The sequence below is a fragment of the Molossus molossus genome, unplaced genomic scaffold, assembly GCF_014108415.1.
Source record: "Molossus molossus isolate mMolMol1 unplaced genomic scaffold, mMolMol1.p scaffold_m16_p_11, whole genome shotgun sequence".
Taxonomy (NCBI): Eukaryota; Metazoa; Chordata; class Mammalia; order Chiroptera; family Molossidae; genus Molossus; species Molossus molossus.
This window is the reverse complement of record NW_023425346.1, coordinates 71,865,181-71,885,884: the sequence shown is the minus strand read 5'-3', so window position 1 is coordinate 71,885,884 and position 20,704 is coordinate 71,865,181. Positions and strand designations below refer to the sequence as shown.

The following is a 20,704-nucleotide window of genomic DNA, read 5'->3' as shown; positions in this document are numbered from 1 at the left end:
TGGGGGGAGAAGAAACGAGAGCCGGGGTTATCAGCTGGAGTAAGCAGCGTTCATGTAGGGAAGAGGAAATAAAGACCTGAACTTCGGACATGGCAGTGCACTTGGAGATTCTGCAGGAACAAAACAGACTGGGAAGGAGAGAAGTTAAAAATAAACTACTTGTGAATGAAAATATCATATAAACATTTTATTAATAACATTTCTTTTAATGGATATGTAATTGCTAGATATGGGAGGTATGAACTTTTGGAGGTATATACAAGAACTGAGAGGTATTTGGAAATAACTGTCTGCAGCTTCAAAAAGAGAGAGGAGTGAACTTGGAATACATATTGGGGATCATCTGGTTGAGCAGCTGAAATTGCTCGGGGGCGAGGAGGGGTGTCTGGAGAGAGAATTAAAGCAAATAGATCAGATGAGTCTACCTTGAAGAATATTCAGAAGAGGCATCGATAGAGTAGACTAAGGATGAAAGTCCAGAGAAGAGCCACTTAGGTGCAGGGTAAAGGAAGGGAAGCTGTGGTAGGAAACACGGAGAGAGGAATATTTCTAGAATCATGACTGATCTCTCTCCAAACAAAAACACCATTGTTGAGACAAAAGAAATGCAAATATATATACTTTCTCATTTCTAGCTCAAGGAAATGCCCCTCATAGCCACTTGCCTAGAATCTGTAGAATTCATTTACAAAATTATAAACTGGCAATCACAGTTTTCAAAGGTATTTCATAAGACTATATCTTAATTTACAAAAAATGGGGCTGTTAGCAAGTCACAAAATGCTTCAGTTACCAATTAGGTATCTAATTAGGTATTAAATTAGGTTTATTCATTAATTAATAAATAAGCAAGCAAATAAATGACATAAAAAAGCAAATATTTATCAGTACCTTCTATGTGTCAGGTACTATTCTAGGCAGTAGAAAAGAAACTGTTTCTCCTTTTACTAAAGAAAATGAAATATATTATAGACATTTGTAAAATTCTAGTAAATTACATGATAAGTGGTATAATACTAAAATTGTTGCCCTATTCCCTGTTTTTAGGTTCATCCATCTTTGCTTTGGATCCTGGTCTCTCCTATGGCCATGAAATTAACTAGTTATTGACACACTAGTTATAATAGTGGGCTGGTTGTTTTCTGTTCTGTGATAGGAGGAAATAGTAAACAGCATGAACAGATAAGAGAGGCTAAGGACTGAGAATGAGGACTGATACAGGTGTTTACTGATAACCTCCTACACGGATGACCTCAAAAGAGAGGGAAGAATGGAAGCCATAGTGGGGTTCAAAGAATGAATGGATATTTAAAACAAGAAAGAGACAGCATCCTCTAGCCCCGTGGTTCTCAACTTTCCTAATGCTGTGACCCTTTACTACAGTTCCTCAGGTTGTGGTGACCCCCAACCATAAAATTATTTTTGTTGCTACTTCATAACTGTAATTTTGCTACTGTTATGAATCGCCATCGGAAATATGTTTTCTGATGGTCTCAGGCAACCCCCGTGAAAGGGTCATTTGACCCCCAAAGGGGTCGCGACCCACAGGTTGAGAACCACTGCTCCAGCCCCACCTCATTTCATCTACTCCCTTCAACCTAACTGAACAAGTATTTACACTGGGAGTGCTAGTCTCTAATTCATAGGGTTTGCCTTTCATGAAAGAAAGACTTGAAGAAATTATCTTAGGGACGGATTGCTCTACACAAATGGTCCTCGCCTTTCACTGAGCTTCAGAATCACCAGGAGAACTTTTTTATAAATATATATGCTCAGTTCCTACTTCCAGAGATTCTGATTCAATTAGTTTAGAAAAGGGCCAGGCATCAATATTTTTTAAAAGCTCCCCGGTTGATTCCACTGTGTGGACTGTGTTTGAATACCCAAAAAGTCCAATCACCACGTCATTGTTAGAACTTTCTTTGGGCAACAAAAAGCAACAAGTGAAAAGCTGAAGCCTACACAATCTGTTTGTCTTTACTGTGCTATCCAAAGAAGTCCAGGAAAGGCGGCATGGTTATTCTCTTAAGGTCTTTTAAAAAGCCACAACTTGATTATAATTTATAAACCTTAAGCGCCTGGAATGTTCACAGAGAATAGCTCCCAAATGTTTTTGTTTTGTTTTTTAATGTAACTTAAGCTGTAGCAGTGGCTGCATTCCCATATAACCATTTCAGGAAAGTAATTCACTTGGGTTTCCTTTTCTTCTTTCAAATATGAACTGTTAGATAATTCAACATGTTTACAATAAAGAAAAATTTACAAGTGAGAACAATTCCATTTTTGTTGGTGTGTTGCATTTGGTTTTCTAATTCATAATCAGTATTCTTTGTGCCTGCAAATAAACATAGGCCTTCCAAGGGCTGACATTCATCATTTAGACAATCACTGGATCATGGTCTGACAGTAATTTGGTCTGAAAAAAATCATTTTGGTAGATAACAGTATATTTAAATGGGACTTCTTGTGTTTGAATTTATAGCTGAGATCAACAGGTACTACATTCTAAAGGGAGGTGCTAGGCCATGTAGGGCCTTCTATGCAAGATCTGGCAAGAAGATGCCCCAAATTAGTTCTGTCACCTCCAAATTAAGGCACTTGTTGCCCATCTATGCCGTGTGTTTAAAAAAATGGTAAGACTTCATGAAAGAGCCCATAGTGAGAATTTCTTAGAGATTCTTGAGGGTTCCTTCCAGAGAACCACTTCTAGAACCTAATATATATTTCCTCAGAGTGTGGTGTGGGAACTGGTACCCGATTCCCGCCTAAACATTCTAAAAGTTAGTGGGTAGAAGGAGAGAGCGGCCTTGCATAATGTAATGGTTGAAAGCTTGTGAATATTCCCATGAGCCAAATGGACCCCATGAAAGATATCTAGGCTTAAAATGACTCTGATCATAGAAGCAACACCAGTGTCTATCAACAGATAAATGCATCAACAAAATGTAGCATATACTTCAATGGAATATTATTCAGCCTTAAAAAGAAATGAAATCCTGGTACTATAACATGGACGAATCTTGAAGACATTATGCTAAGTGAAATAAGCCACAAAAAGACACATAAATCACAAAAAGACAAATACCATATGATTCCACCTATAGTAGTCCCCCCACCCCTGCTTATCCAAGGGGATATGTTTCAAGACTCTCAGTGGATGCCTAAAACGGTGGACAGTACAAACCCTATATACACTGTTTTTTCCTATACATACATACCTATGATGAATTATAGTTTATAAGTTAGGAGCAGTAAGAAATTAACAACAATAACTAATAACACATCAAAACAAGAATAACAATATACTGAAATAAATGTTATATGAAGTCTGTCTCAGCAGACCTGCACAAATTTCTTTTCCCTCCTTCACAATTTCATGTATAGAGGATTCGTTCTTGCTGTAGATTTTAACTTTGGCGTACGATTTTTTTTCTTATTATGAATGTTGAGAACTTTCACCTTTTCACTTAAAGGAAGCACTTTACACCTTCTCATTGGCTTATCCAAATTGCCAGAATCACTACTCTTGCGCTTTGAGATCACTAGTAAGTGAAATAAGGGCTGGGATATCTCGACGGTTGACCTGATAACCAAGGAGGCTACTAAGTGACTAATGAGGGGGGAGCGTCTACAGTGCGGAGACACTGGGCAAAGGTGACATCCCAGGTGATAGAGCAGCTTTCATCCCACTACTCAGAGCAGCATGCACTTTAAAACTTAGGAATTGTTTTTCTGGAAATTTCCGTGTAATATTTTAGGACAGTGGTTGACCACTGGTCACTGAAACTATGAAACTGAAAAGTAAAAACCACAGATAAGGGGGGGGGGGGGCTACTGTATATGAGGTATGTAGAGTAATCAAATCCATACACATAAAGTAGAATGTTGGTGCCTTGGCCATTTGACTCAGTAGTTAGAGCATCGGCCCTCAGACCAAAGGGTTGTGGGTTCAATTCTGGTCAAGGGCACGTACCTGGGTTTCAGGGTTGTGCAGGAGGCAACTGATCAATGTGTCTCTCTCACATCGATGTTCCTCTCTCTCTCTCTTTCTCCCTCCCTTCCACTCTCTTTAAAAATCAATGGAAAAATGTCCTCGGGTGAGGATTAACAAAAATCAATCAATAAATAAAAATGAAGTAGAGTGTTTGTTGCCATGGGCTGGGTGCAAAGAAGAATGCCTGTTAGTGTTCAAGGCCACAGTTCCAGTTGGGAAGATGATAAAGTTCTGAAGATGGATGGTGGTGATGGTTGCACAACAGTGTGAATGTGCTCAGTGCCACTAAACTGTTCACTTAACAATAGTAAGTTTTATATTGTGTTTATTTTACCACAATGAAAAAAGATAAAAATAAAAACAAATGCAGACCAAGAGGACTTCCTGGAAGAGTGAGATGATTCCCACGGACGAAAGGTCTGGATGGCCAGCCACTGGACGCCAGGGACTGAGAAGAGACTGCAACCTGCCCATCAGGAGAGGCAACCGCACATTGGGAACTGCCAGCGGGGGCCCAGCACAGTTCTCGGAAGGATTTATGACAGCAACTCCTGATAGAAGCAGATGTTGGTGTCTGACACAGACAGCCTTGAAACCAGGATAGCATCAGTTATGTGAAGCTTCACCCTTTCACGCTTTCTCCCTCTTGCTCCCTGCTCCTGCCGTGGGGGAGGAGGTGAAAGGAGGAAGATAAGCCCACATAACCCTCTCCTGACCCTAAACTTCCAATCCCAGGCAAGGGGGAGTTTTGGAGACTGTTTAACAGCTAAGTGTGTCAGAAGAGCCCTGGAATCTACCAGAGAGCTCATCCAAGAGTGGGGAACAGTGATTCGACAGAGTAGGTTTAAAGGAAGAGGGGTGAGAAAGAATGAAGCGGCATTCTTGTTGGCACCCTATGAGTCTAGCTCTTTCTTTCTCTCCCCACTTTTTATTAGTTAATCCTTACCCAAGGATATTTTTTCCATTGCTTTCAGAGAGTGGAGGGAGGATGAGAGGAAGGGAGGGGGAGAGAGAAACAGCCATGTGAGAGAGACACATCAATTGTGCTGTCTCTGCACATGCCAGGGATCAAACCTGCAACCCAGGTATGTGTCCTTACCTGGGAATTGAACCTGTGACCCTTTGGTGCATGAGCTGATGCTCTAACCACTGAGCATCACTGGCCAAGGCAAGTCTGGCTTTTTCAATCATCCAGTTAGAGAAGATTAGACGATTCATCAGGGGAAAATCATTTCTTTCACTTCTCTTTTTCTTCCTTACCATTAGCAAGTCAGTTTGGCCCCTTAATCACCATCTAAGGAAATACCCCAGGGGACATGCTATCTGGGAAGAGGTCCCTCCCAAGATAAATAAAGCAACTTTGTTCTCATGGCCGGTGAAGGACCAAGGGAACAGAGAGTTGATGCTACTCAAGTCTGCGGCCAGCCAGAGTGGCTGCCAGCTCCCCCAGCCAGCCTGAGCATTTCCCTTTGGAACATTGACATGGCAGACAAAAATAACCATCTGTAGCTGCATGCATTCATTTAGTCAACACACCTTTACTGAGTGTAGTGATATTTAAAACACTGAAAGAATAAAAGATAGATAAGATATGGTCACAGATGTTCTAGCAGAGGAAACCACACAGATTCACAATTAACTACACTCTAAGGCAAAGAGAGGAACAAATAACCACGAGGTTCAAAGCTTTAGAGAGAAGATACCATTTAAATCAAGTTTGAACGATGGGATAATTCTGAGGGGAAACAGAGATTAACCAAAGTGGAGAGTGCTAGAGTGAAGCTCAGAGAAACAGGTGGCTGATTTGTAGACTAAGTTGTGGTTGAGTTTGTAAGTAGCACAGAATACTCCGAGAAGAGAAATGAAAGCCAGGGTAGGAAGATAGTTTGATATGAGATTTCCAAGGGTCCCAAAGGCCAGGAAGTTTGTAGTTTTATAGGTAATGGGGGAGTAATTTAAGGTCTATGAGTGATTAAGTGATGCAATCTAAATTATGGCTTAGGAAGAACAAATAGAAGTCTATTAAAATTGCTCAGTCAAGGGGTAATGAAGCCCTTAAGTGAGATGGTTGCTGTGGCAATTGGAAAGGAGAAAATAGATGGGAGAGGCTGTGGGGAGGTGGAATAAATGGGGCTTGGCTCTTGATTGCTTATGCCCTTTCCACACCCTCTGTTTGACCCTCATTTTTTCCCTCGTCTGATCATAAAGGTGTATACGGTATCCCTTAATACACTGACTTATATTTCCTGGAAAATTTCTCTTCAGTATTAGGTAAGGCTTCATTTGCAGTATCTATGAAAGACCCAAAGGACAATTCTTGATGTTCAAAATGAGGAAGCAACATTCTACGTCTATACGCATACTGTATTTTCTCTGTCTTCTGGACTTACAGATAAAGTCCTTCCCCTTTTATCTTTAATCTGACTTCGGAAAATGTAAACATACATCAGCATATTTCTTGTTGAAGCTCTTGGTTGCTCACATAGAGTGGAAATCAGGATCATAAAATTAAAGTTATTAAAAATGATACTAAAGTCCTCTCTTTGTTCTAATATTCAACTTTAAAAGCATCTCTGCTCTCTAAGAGCCTTAAAGTACTCATTTTATAAAGTTACCAAAAATGACTTTAACAATAGAATTACATAACTAAATTATAAGAAATTACGAAAGGCATCTATCAAAATAATCGTGCTTATAAATTAATTATTAAACAAACCCAGAGAATGTATTAGTCACTTCCTTTTTTAAAGGCCAGAAGAGTAGAAAATATTTCATATGTTTAGATTTTTATTTCTCATCATTTGTGGAGTAGGCTAAAATGAGCTGCAGTAGCCAGTATGTGGCAACAGGGAAGGGACTCTCCAGCATGGTGAGTCTTTTCTGCAAGGCCAGTTGCCATTGGAGAGATACAGCCTTAGAAGACCTGCATGGCTATTTTTTGACATGGGAAATTTAGTATTTCCATGCACTGGAAACACACAGGTTAACAGGGGTCACAGATAAGGGGCGTGCATTGAGTGAGCAGTAGTGAGGTGAAGCACAGCAGCTGTGGTTGCAATGCTGCTGGGATGCCCAGTGGTGAAAACAGAGTGTGTCAAGGAACTAGGAAATGGGGATCTGTTTTCAGCTCAAACTTCAAGCAGGAAATGACCTTCCAGATAAAAGGTGCAAAATGTCATGCCTCTTCCCCAGCCTCTCAATCATCACAGTTTTTTCAGCAAATCTTGGGCTGAGCAGACAGAGCTCAGTGCAAAGAAAAAACAGCAAGTGCTCTGGTTAATAGAACAGCCAACTTGCATTGGGTACTAACTGTAACTAAACACACTCTCTAAACATTTACCCTGAATTATTTTATTTCACTGTCAAAACACCTTTCTTACCATACCCACATAACATATGAAAAACCTGGGATTGAGTGGTTAAGTAGCTTGACCAAGACCCATAGGACTGAACCTAGATTCAGTCCTAACTAGATTGGCCAGGCCAACATAAAGGACAGGGCTTTAAATCTCATCACTATACTGCCTTTAGCTCAGATAAAGCCAGCAGCCTCCTGCGGGGGATATTGCTGCCAAGCCAGGCCTGCAGTAAACATATACTTCTAGTGAGCTCTGAACATTTTGTGAGCATTTGTGAGGATTATTAGCCTTCCCAGAGAATTTATCTGGAGAATATTTACTTCCAGAGGATGCACCGAGGGGGTATGTTTATTTAAAATGCTTAGGGGAAAGAATTTTTAAGACACAGACGAGAATGCTGCCTGTCTCTCAAGAGTCTCATGAACATGCAGGAAGAAATATATTCATATTACCTCTCCAGATCATGAGGTTTCTAGGGTGGTTATTGTCACTGTGGGTCATGGGTGAATTATTTCCTTTCACTCTTGTTGTCAACTTAAATGGGACACTGCAATAAGATTACAGGAATGAAAAGCTACATTTAGATATAGATTTTGGGGGGGGGGGCAAGATCAAGTAAGATAAAAATGAAAAAAATAAGCAAAAATGAGACATACAAGAAGGACCTGGCCAGACCCAAGTGAGGAATCTTCCCTTAGCCACAGTGGAAAAAAGGGAAGAGGGTCATCCCAGGTCTTTGGGGAGGAGCAAAGGAGATGATGTAAGAATAGAACTGCATGTGGTTCTGTTGCATCTAGCTTGAGAGCTCTCTCCCCTCCCCTCCCCTCGCTCTCTCCCCTCCCCTCCCCTCCCCTCTCTCTCCTTCCCTCCCTTCCCCTCCCTCCCCTCCCCTCTCTCTCCTTCCCTCCCTTCCCCTCCCTCCCCTCCCCTCTCCTCTCCTCCCCCCTCCCCTGTCCCTTCCCTTCCCTTCCCTTCCTTCCCTTCCCCCTCCTCTCTCTCTCTCTCCTCTGTTGTTTTTATTATTATTTTACCTTTAAAAAATTTGCTGAACCATTTATATTCCTATAAAGTAGCTTAAGTACATTACTAGACTAGGCTGGTTATAAATCCATAGATATAAACAACATACTTTTAATAGAAATATTTACATTCATATCACATTAATATTCATGTATAATATTTATAAATACATAAATTTAAATATATGTATTCATTCAGAAGTCAATGTATACTATAGTATATGTTGATCTCATTCCAGGGTTTGGGTTTAATAGCTCTTAAGAAATCATTTTGTGTCTTCACAAAGTCCTGAGATAAGAAATTCTTCCACCTGGGAGATGCTAGTTAACCTCTATCTTTTCAAAGGAAAGAACATGAGTATTTGCATCCACTGATGTTCTTATTTATTTGAAAATATTTGCTGTGAAGCCCAGAAACAAAATTGTAGATAGCTTTCTGACCAACTAGCAGTCTAAGCAGGGTTCATGCAATGAGAATGCTCTTTTGGTGCTAGACATTGGGTGGCAAATTGTTATGAAGTGAGCAGAGACCTCCCCTCTGATCCCTGGCTCCTACTCTGAGCCTTCAGTTCTCTCAGACCTGAAGGCAAGAAGGTGGGATGTGGAGCCAGCACAGGCACCAGACTACACCAGGAACAGCACGAGGGGTTGGACTCTTCTCTCATCAGTGCCTCAGAGGTCCTAGGAGAAGGGGAGGGTCCCTGTGGAACACTCACAGTCATGAATCAGTGAACTTGAGCCACCTTTTTTAGCTTTGAACAAAAAACTCTGTTGGGCTATTGTGTCTCAACCAGATGGCAATGCTATAGCTACTCCTTCTAGGTATTTTGCTGCCAGGGTTCCAAAAGAAAGGGAAGGGAGGGAGGGAGGGAAGGAAGGAAGGAAGGAAGGAAGGAAGGAAGGAAGGAAGGAAGGAAGGAAGGAAGGAAGGAAGGAAGGGAGGAAGGAAGGGAGGGAGAGAGAGAGAGAGAGAGAAATCCTTCTAGATATTCTTGTGTATGAATTCCTGAGCTAGAGCGGGGGTGGGGGGACACCAACTGATCAATAGAGTAAAAAGTTTGGTATCTGGTGAGGTGGGGGTTGAGTGGAGGTGAGAGGGACAAAACCATGATGGCGACACCGGAATGCTGACAGGAATTGCCTCTGGCAAAAATGATGCACATAGAACATAGAAGTCCACACATACATGTCAACTCCTCAAAGGGTAAGATTGTCACAAGGCTCGGAGTTGAGCTGGAAATTTGGGAGTGCCAATAATAATTTCTGTGTCTAAAGACAGAAGACATCTGAGTTAAACAAACAAGAGGGTGTTCACAAAATAGACCCAGACATAGAAGTAGGGTACAGACTGACAAACCTCAGAAGAGGGGGATGTGGGGGGGGGTACAGGAAGAGATAAACCAAAGAACTTACATGCATAACCAATGGATACAGACAACAATGCTGGGGGGGGGGGATCAGGAGGAGGGTGTCAATGGGGGGAAATGGAGAAGCATCTGTAACAAAAATAAATTAATAAAAAAAGGGGGTGTTCACTCTGAACCCAAATAAGCATCTCATGGGTGAGTAGACTGTAACTACATTAGCACTTTCTAAGTGGTGGGATCTGTGGCTCCTTGGGTGGGGTGGTTAGGAGGCGGTGCCAGTGAGAATGCTGACTTCCACTGGCAAACGACCATTCATGCTTCAACCCAGTGAGTATGGTAGCTCCTCGTCAACAGGGTGGAAGACGTACTGTGAGGGAGGCAAGGAGTAAGATGCGGGACGGTATGAGATGTTCTGTGGTTCTGTGTGTGTGTGTGTGTGTGTGTGAATTATACCACAGTGATATGAAGTAGGGTTTCGGAGGGGCTAGTTTATAGTACATCCTCCTTTTCATAGTTGCAGAAACTAAGAAACAAGGGTGAGCCAACTCCGTGGAGATCAGAATTTGATAAGGGTGAAAGAGGCATGATTCAATATTTGCTGTTCCAAATTCCTGTCTTTTGCTCTTTCTCCCAATACATGGTGATTTCTCAGTAATACATATACTACTACAAAGGACAATGTAGTATTGTTGTTATTGATATGATTTTATTGATTATTAAAATCTTCACATGTATATTCTCATTTAATTCTCAAAACTAAGGTAGGTGACAAAGCTAGGATTTGAAAATAGTTCTAGAAGTACACAGACCTTAACACTCTACTAGTGATTTTATTGGTTGTTTACATGTTTACAGTTCACTTATGTATTCATTCGTGCCATAGACATTGTTTGTAATCCTTACTGTAAAGATGTGACATATAACAAAGCAGAACTAGCTCAGAGAAAGAGAAAGAAAAAAAAAACCTTCCTGCATTCTTTCCTTCCAAAAACCTCTCAATAAAAACAAAAATTTAAAAAAACAACAACACTCAAGAAATGCTTCCTCTGTACTAAGCACCCTGCTAGGCATTGGGAATAAGGTTGCAAAAACAATAAAAATCTCAGTGCGTCCAGAGTTTACAGTCTAGATAGGAGAAAAAAGGATGTAGATAGATAACTCTAATTTTATGTTTGTAAACCTCAAAGCAGAGTACGGCAGGTGCATTGACTCACCTACTTATCCCTCCCTTGGCTTTCTTTTCCTGCCAGCCTCGCTCTTGGTGCGTAGAATATGTTGAAGACTTGGGTATGCATTATAACAGAATGCTCTACAAAGTGTTATCTTGACATTGACGTTTTATCTGCCCTACTTAATAAGTGTTTCATAGATACAAACAAAATCTCTGATAATAGCTATAGAGCAGGAAAAAATAGGTCTTGGGTTAAAACAGCTGAGATTCAGGGGAGATAAGAGTTGTTCTTTTAGAGCGTAGCGGGTCTGAGAAGAGATGCGGTGCAGGCCCAGGAAAGGGGTTGGAGTTCTTCGTGGGATGGGGGAGGGGGCCGGGAGGAGTTGGATAGTGACTGGAGCACCTTCCCCTCTCTGGGCCACACATCTTCACAGAGAAGTTTTGTTATGGTAAGACAAGTTGTGAATTTCCTGAATATCTATATGTATTCAAGACAAGTTCATAATACATTTAAAACCGTGATCAATTATTTTTGGATCATCACTTTTAATAAAACTAATATAAAATCTATATTTAACCATAAAACATATATGGATGGCTTCAAAGAATCTGGGAACTCCCTGAAATTATATATAAAATTGTGTGCATATGTGCATTCTTCTAGAGAGGGTCACTAGCTTTCATCAAATTCACACCCAGGACTCTAAAATGATTAAGACCTAATGACTAGATAATTAAAAATTGAGAAATTAAGCTCCATAACAAGGATTTTTTTCCCTCATAAAATTAAAACTTTTCAGCATACTATTCTGACATAAATGTTGTACATACATCAAGAGCCACGGACTGCTTGGCCCAGGACTTCTTCACCTGATCATACATGATTGTGTTGTTGATGCCCAGTCCACAAAAGATGACAAAAGCCTGAGAAAAAGAAAGCCCTCTAATTAAAAATTGCAATAACTCATTGGAATAATCTAATATAAAAGCAGGCAGTCATCAGCAATGGGCTTGAAAATATACTTTTACTGCACACAGAGGTAGGCCTTGGGGAAATATACACATTAAAATTCTTAATTACTATTGTCATGTAACAGCTTTATAGCTCACATTGCACATCAGAAAATATTAACTTACTGTCATCGTGAAGAAACGCCTCACACATTTAAAAACATGTTTACAACCTGTCTAAATGTGTTCTTTATTTAGATTGTGGACTGATTTTAGTAATTCCTTTCTATTTAACCAAAAGCAACCTCTTTTAATATAGAACCTATAAAATATGTTGGTAAAGAAACCAAGTGAGTATACCCATCATTAAATGCTAAGAAGAAGGAGGATTAATTTAGAACCAATTAGTAAAGAAGCTGTGAGGTATTCTCAGCTAAAGAAAAATAATCATGGGGTTTTCACGTTGGTCACTAGTAGAAAGTCTACGAGGAATCCCGTTCAAGGTCAACCTCTCTAGCTAAAGGTCAGACTGGAGTAAAAGGAAGCTTGTAAACATAAGAAAGGTGATAACAATACACCTGGCAGAGCTGACCAGAGGTCTCACAACTCTGAACACACCCAAACCAGAAGAGGAAAAGACAACACTTTGGATGGATAGATGGCTGATTCCGTTCCGTAAAAAAAAAAAAAAAAAATTAGGATAAAAATAACAGTCACAAAATAATCTAATTAGTGAAAAAATAGAATAAAATCCTCAGCATCAATATATGCTTTAAATCTTCCTTTAAATTCCTTCACACTGTTTAAGCATAATGAGCAATTTTGGGCAAGCTGCGACCAGGACACCACAGGTGTCTCAGCCATAACCCTCGGTTTATTTTCTTACCTCAAAGAGTCGTTGATCTGCATCATCAAAAGGTTTTCCATCGATTCTGTTTAACACTTGAGCCACTCCTGTGGGAAGAGTTTGAGATATGTGGTTATGTTCAGCACCGGCCACTCTGATACTACAATACAGTAAGCCCCAGGGGACTCTGCCTCCTTTAAGTAACTTGAGACACCCAGGTTAATCTCTGGCCTCTCTACTATCAGCTCTGTCCATGGAGGCAGATCTGTGGTGCACTGAAATGCAGTCAACTTCCCTGGCTGTGATGCCCACACTAGGTCCCAGAGAACCTAGAATCCTACCAGGTATCAGTCTAGTTCCTAAAACTGGTTTTCAAGGCGACTGTGCACAATAACTCTGATAAATCTGGCATATATACACATACATATAAATTAATTATATACAAACACAAACACACACACACACTCACACACACATGCATATAATTTTTTTACTTTTATCAGCTCCCGGAAGCGTAATGTTTGAGCACGGCAGTACGACCTAGTGATCAAGAACGCTGGCTCTGGAGTTGGCCCGCCATGGTTCCCATTTCAGCTCCACCATCAGCAGGTGTTGCCTTGAGCAAGTCACCTAAATGTTTCAGTACTAAATTTCCTCATCTGTAAAACGGGGGTTGGAATGTTAACTATCTCAGAGGGCTATTAAGATAAAATGAGCTAACATTTGCATGTTTGTAAAGCATATTACTCCATATGGAGTGAACGTTCAGGAAATGTTAGGAATGATGATACAGTTAACCTTCAAAGAAAGGTTAGTGCTGTTTGCTACCAGTGGTGTACGTACAGTTCTAACAAACTTAATTTACATATGTTTCCTCTTTCCAAAGTTCACTTCCAGCATTATACCAGATGATTATCAAAACCCACAAATTTAACCAAGAAAAGGCATCAATCTTAAAAACCACTCCCCTGTGTCCTCATTTAGTCCAAACAAACAAACAAACAAACAAACAAACAGCTGTAATTATAAAGCATGCTTCTCTTTTTTAAAACACCTAACTTCCCACCAGGGAGGTAAGTCATCATATGCTAAAAGACATATATAATTAAATGCAAACCTTTTAGCATGTTACAGGCAAACTACACAGTCTTAATTTTGAGAGAATAGCAGGTGTTTACTGTCAGGAATGAAATGAAAGACTATGTGTGAGATTGCCACTGGACATCAACAGAAGACACATGGTGTTTGTTATGGGCTTTTCCTTCTCTTTCAACTTAAATATATTTAAAACTCTATACATGATGTAATCCAGTGCTTTGTACTAGGGGCTCAAATTCCCAAATATAAGAATATTCTCTATGTTCAATTATGTACTAATGTGTTTCTGCAAATTAAGCAAACTGATGAAAAAATTTCTCTTAATTCAAGTCTTGACAACATTGACAGAGTAGTAAATTGGAAAGAACAGTGTCTTAGAGCGTAAGAGGCAACTTGGGGGAAGCAGAGAGGTAAGTAGAGGCATTGATTACCAAATACATTCATTACCTTATGTCTCTTAGGAAAAGATCACATTTTCATTGCATTTTAATAATTTTAACTAATGCTCATGTCCTTCACAACTTCTTTCCTTTAACCACTGACCTCTTCTTGCCTAGACTCCTTTCTTAGGTTTAGCATTTTTCCTGACTAAGTGTTTGAAAGGAGGGAAAGGAGCAAGGAGAGAAGAGAAAAACTGGAAGCTGCTTTGGTCCACGATTCCCTTATTCTGGGGAAAGTGTAGCTTATTTCAGAATCATCCAGGCAGAAGGATGCATGTTCAGTATATGTCTAGTAATTCATGTTCTTTCTTTCTTTGCATTTAATCCATGTGTAAATACATCGATGTAAATATGTAGATGTAGGGGGAAAGTTTGTACTAGGAGTTAGGGGGCCTGTGTTTTAGTTCTGACTCTGCTACTCACTCACTGTGACTTGCTTCATCCCCACTCACCATCTCTACCTCAGTTTCTACAGGGTAAGGTCAAAGGGTCCTATTACAGTAGTTGCTTTCTGGGATCTCATCCAACTTCAAAATTATTGGTTCTTATTTAAAGGAATAAATATTTGTTCATTGATCTGATTAATGTTGATTCATGAGGAGTCTGCGCTTATGAGATTATACAAGAGTATGAGACATAAACTGATGAGTCCTGGACATAAAAAGGGGAAACAGATGCCCTGGCTTGTTTGGCTCAGCAGTTGGAGCATCGGCCTGCGGTCCAGAAAGACCCGGGTTCGGTTCCCACTAAGGGCATGTACCTTGGTTGCAGTTTGTCCCCGGCCCTGGTTGGGTTGTGCAGGTGGCAACCACTCAATGTGTCCCTTTCACGTCGATGTTCTCTCTCTCTCTCTCTCTCTCTCTTTCTCTCTCTCTCTCTCTCACCCCCCCGCCCCACCCTCCCTCCCTCCCTCCCGCTCTATCTGAATAAAAAATGAAAAAATGTCTTCGGGTGAGGATAAAAAAAGGGGGGGGGGCACATTTAAAAAAATATGAGTGTATTTTAAAGTAAATTTATATTTCTTTTAAAAAATGTTTGAACATTTAGGTAATGTCTTACCAATTATTTGGTGGCTGCTATTCCAAATAGGTACACAGAGAACTGATCTTGTATGAAAACCAGACATCTGGTCAGCCTAGGATATTAAAAAAAGTAGTTAATTAAAAAGAAATATTATCTACTTGCTTCTCTCTTACTACTCTTCATAATAAATATTTTAAAATAATGTTTAAAAAGACACATTATAATGTATTTTCTAATGTATACACTCACCTGTCTCTTTTAATTTAACACCTCACAATGAACAGCCAAAGGAAATCAAGCCCTAACCAAGTGTGAATCAACCAAAGCATCCCACACCAACACAAGCTCCCAATCCCTGAAGGCACAGAGAGCTGAGTGCAAAACTGTCTTGATAATGATCACAACACCAGACAAGAATTCAGGCCACAGTTTTTGCCCTGAGTATTGAAAGCACTTTAATTAAACCAGGGTCAATATTTCTCTTTGATTGGCATATCTGTTAGTAAAAATGTTTGAGTCTATAATGCTGCCATATATATATTTACTTTAAACACTTAATTTTAACATTGTAAAATTGTATACAAATAGTTGAAGCTGCAAAAGATAAGATAAATGTAGAAGTTCAATGATCTTAATACTGTACCCTAATAGATTGTCAGATGACATATTTAAACTATGAAGGTGCAATTATCAGCATCAAACAAACATCATTCAGTAACAAGCACCACAATATTAAAACCAATGGTCCATATTTGAACTGTTAGATAAGAACTACTAATGACTGAAAGGGTATCAATTAGTTAATGTGACCTTGATTTCTAATGAAAAAGGCCAACCTACCATCCCAATGCTATAGGGAAAATACAATATATCAAAGTTCTGGATCATGATAATTGGGATAAACATATATTCTCATATTTTAAAATACTCATTGTAAAAGTTAAAAGCTACATATTTAAAATTTTGAAATTTTGGAAGTTAATTTACATACCTAAATTTTATATTTCAATTTTTTGGCTTTTCCTCTGAGAAATTAATTTTCCAGATATTTTCTATTCTCAATATCAATATGTTAGTTTCTTTTTTTAGTACATTTTTTTTTTTTTTTTGCCATGTTCAAGTAATCTTTCCCTGCTCTTTCCTAGCTGATCTTTCTTTAGAATCTTTACTGTCTTAACTTTCACATTTAGATTTACAATCTAACTGAAAATGACTTTTAGGCGTAGGGTGAGCTAAGAGTCAAGAGTCTTTTTTTTTCTTTATTGATTTTTTTTTGTTTTTTTTTTAGAGGGAAAGGGAGAGAGAGATAGAAACATCGATGAGAGAGAACATCAATTGGCTGCCTCCTGCATGGCCCCACTGGGGATTGGGCCCACAACCTGGGCATATGCCCTAACTGGGAATCAAACTGGTGACCTCTTAGTGCATGGGTCAACATCCAACCACTGAGCTACACCGGCCGGGCCAAGAGTCTTTTTTTAAAGTGGATAACCAATTGACCCAGCACCATATTTTGGAGAAAAATACTTCTCCCCACCATTCTGCAGTACCACTTTCTCATTAATCAAGTGTTCATATACGTTTGGATCTGTTTCTCGACTCTATATTCTGCTTTACTGATCTATGTGTTTATCCCTATGCTAGTACCATACTGCCTTAAATAATAAAGTCTTATAATAAGTGTTGGTATCTTGAAGTATAAATATTCCAACTTTGTCCTTTTTTAAGCCTGTTTGGTCATTTTTGGCCCTAGGCAATTTCCATATTAATTTTAGAATTAACTTAAAATTTGCATACACATACACACACAGCTGAGATTTTTTTTAGGATTCTATTGAATCTATCAATCATTTGGGGAGAACATTGACATCTTTACAAAATTGAGTCTTCAAATCCATAAACATCCCTCTACTTAGGGTTCTCAAAATTTCTCTAAGTGAAATTTTATAGTTTTCTATGTAGAAGTCTTACACATAATTTATTATAGTTGTTCCTTATATTTTAAAAGTTCATGTTATTGTAAATGGCATTAGCAATTTATTTTCTAATGATTTCTATAGCTATATAAAATAGAATTGGTCTTTGTATATTGAATTTGTATTGATAAATCTTGCTGAATTCAATTGTTAACCAAGGAACTTACATGCATATATGCATTACTCATGGACACAGACAACAGGGTGGTGAAGACCTGGCCGGGCTGGGAACTGGGAGGAGAGGAAGAGGGGGGAATTAGAGGTAGGGAAGGAATTTATGTAATGCTCTCAACAATAAAGATTTAACTTAAAAATCAATTGTTAACTTTAATATTTCATCTGTAGTGTTTTGGATTTTCTAAGCACATCATCATGTCATCTTACTCTTAAATTCAATGCCTTTTAATCATACGATTTTAGAGCATGTGATTTTTGTGTGTGTGTTACTAGAATGAATTACACTGATTGATTTTTGAAAGTTCCAGATCCAAACAAAACAAAACAAAAAACATGTGCATAAATCATTGATCCAGTGCACTCTTCCAACATATATTCATTTACCACCTCCTATGTACCAGACACATCGCTTGGTGTAAAGGACATAAAAATGAATTCAGACAGTTATTACTCTTGATGAGCTCACAGTCTAGTACAAATAGAGATAGTTCAAATAAAATAAGAGCCCAAGTAAAGACTGTTCAAAACACTATAGAAAAGCCAGTGACTGACTGTGGTTAGAGAAATTGGGATTCTTTTTAGATCCTTAAAAGTGGGTCTTCAAAGACAAGGATGGCAATGGTGATGATAAGCTAGTATTTTCTGGATGTTCACTCCATGTCTGGCACCCTGTTCAGGGCTTCATATGCATTATCTCATATACTTATTAAAACAGCCCTGTGAGGCAGGTCCTGTTAACCTCCTCCCTTGTCAGATAAGACTTAAAGAAGTTAACTACCTTGAAAGTGAAGAGACTTGTTCAAAGGAAGCCAGACAATAACAAACACATCCATCAACTTTATCTTCCACAAGAACAAAGTGGTTTTCTTCCTCTCCCTAAAGATAAATGTCTACATTACAGAAATGCTAGTGAGCGCAAGGAGGAAGAAGTCAATGTTGGAGCAGTCTGGAAGGGCAATCTACTTGGGTGAGCCAGAGCAGCACTAGAATGGTTGGGTCTGTTTGGTTTTGCTGAAGGTCATACACAGTTGCCAACTCTGGGACAACGGTAGACTCTAACCTCCCTTAAGGAATCTGAAGCCGTTGAGGAAAGACTTCATAGACCAAGAAGAAAGGGGACATGCAGTGAGGGAGAGAAATTTGAGAGGCTGGTGGTAAGGAATACAAAGCTTAGGCTGTTTGTCAGAGAAATGAGATTTTTGTTTTGTTTTGTTTTGTTTTTAACCAAATATCATTGCAGATTCCCAGAAGAATTTTTTATTCTAGGAAGGTGGGAGTTGGTGTTCTCCCATCCCTGCAAAGGATAACTGGGGCTTCTGGTTTGAGTAAGGGTGGGAGAGTTCCCTGAGGTGGGGAACAGAGGAAGTTGGAGGGGAAAATACCATGTTCAAACTGGCACGCATTGTCATTGAGATGGCAACTGGGGAGAAAGAAGAGCTAGCAATACTAATCGTGGAGTTATCAGCTTCTGGTGCTAATTGAATGGGTAAAATCGCCAAGGGAGAACATATCTAAGAAAAAGACAAAATAGGTTAAAAAACTGAACCTGAGGGGACACAAAGTTTAGGGCAGGAGGAAGAAGATGGGGTCAGTGACAGGAATGGAAAAGAACTCCAGAGCTCATACCCTTAATCTCAAGGCTTAAAAGCATTTCTAAAGTGTGAACACATTACTACAACCTTTCTGGAAATAATACATACCCCTTGACTTATCAATTTCATATTAGGAATGTATCCTATGGCAATGATCACAGATATGCCCAAAAGTTTACATAGAAGGGTATGAACCATACATCATTAAAACTCTCCATGCCTCAATTTTGTCATCAGTGTTTATCTCTTGCACAGCAAAATGTTCACATTGGTTGTCTCCAGATTTTGGCATTATCTTTGCTGCTTTGTGCTTTTTTTGTATTTTCCAAGTTGTTTGATAAGAATGTGTGTAAGGGTTTCAAAATTTGTAAGGTACTTTACAAATGTAAATACTACTGCCCTGGCCGGTTTGGTCCAGCGGTTAGAGCATCGGCCTGTGGTCCAAAGAGACCCAGGTTCGGTTCCTGCTAAGGGCACGCACCTCAGTTGCAGTTTGTCCCCGGCCCTGGTTGGGTCGTGCGGGTGGCAGCCACTCGATGTGTATCTTTCACGTCGATGTTTCTCTCTCTCTCTCTCTCTCTCTCTCTCTCTCTCTCTCTCTCTCCTCCTCCCTCCCTCCCGCTCTATCTGAACAAAAAATGAAAAAATGTCTTTGGGTGAGAAAAAAAAAAAAAAAGTAAAATTTGTAAATACTACTAATATTGAAAGAAGCACCTGTCCAAAAATATCTGTCCTATTGTTCCACAGGGTCCCTGCTTAATCATTCTCAGTTTAAAATTCACATCATTAGAATCCAAAACGTTAGACTATGTGAGACTAAGCAGTCTTTCTAGGAGACTACAGTTAAAATAAAATATATTTCTTGGGAGTACTTAGTTCTTTCCAATTAAAGACGTGTCTACTTAAAAATTTTGCCCATTTATTTGTCCTCACTGGGTCTTTCCAGTTAATGGATCTAAATAAAGATAGTTTATCTCTAGGAGCAGTCAAAACATACTTGTTATATTTTCCAGCCCCTCAAAGGTGGTCAAAGGAAATGTTAAATTAATTCTGACAATTTAATCATAATTCATTAATTTGTAATGTGTTTCCTTTCCCTAGAAAGATATGTACAGCTTTAACAATAATCTCAAACAAAACTTTATCCCCAAAATGAAAGTCTGTTGGAGAGAACTTATGGTATTAGAACAAGCGGACAGAGATGTTTCCAGTCAGTGAAACAAGAGAGGCGGTTTCTTTTTGCCTACCTCACCTGAACATGAGCTCAGCCCCAATGGCTCCTAGAACAATGCCTAGAACAATTTTTTAGGAGTACTTTTATCAAGAACATAAGTAATTCCTTATGTTCCTGACAAACGTACTCCTAAAAAATAAAATAAATAACTGATCTTTGGACTTAGAACTGAGAAACACAACCTATGCAGGAAAGTCTGTTTGACTCTTAGAACCATGAGACTCCCATTAGTCTTCATTACCCACAGCTACCCCATTCTGTTTTATTCACATCTGAGCATTCCTCCTAAGCTTCCTCACCCTCCTGGTCAACTGGAAATCTTTTTGTTGTTGTTGTTCAGATAGATGGGAGGGAGGGAGGGAGGGAGGGAGAGAGAGAGAGACAGAGAGAGAGAGAGAGAGAGAAACATCGACATGAAAGGGACACATCCATGAAAGGGACACATCGAATGGTCGC

At 39.3% G+C, this 20,704-nt stretch overlaps 1 protein-coding gene across 1 annotated transcript in view; it reads right to left on the bottom strand.

Annotated features, from left to right (window-relative positions):
* The window catches only part of PDE11A (phosphodiesterase 11A), a 332,237-nt gene that overhangs the window by 151,918 nt on the left and 159,615 nt on the right, over window positions 1-20,704 (bottom strand). The window contains exons 7-9 of the mRNA XM_036253345.1: window positions 15,306-15,381; window positions 12,748-12,815; window positions 11,742-11,834 (exon numbers count right to left, since the gene is read on the bottom strand). Coding sequence (XP_036109238.1) covers window positions 11,742-11,834; window positions 12,748-12,815; window positions 15,306-15,381 — 237 coding nt within the window. The remainder of the gene's footprint in view (window positions 1-11,741; window positions 11,835-12,747; window positions 12,816-15,305; window positions 15,382-20,704) is intronic.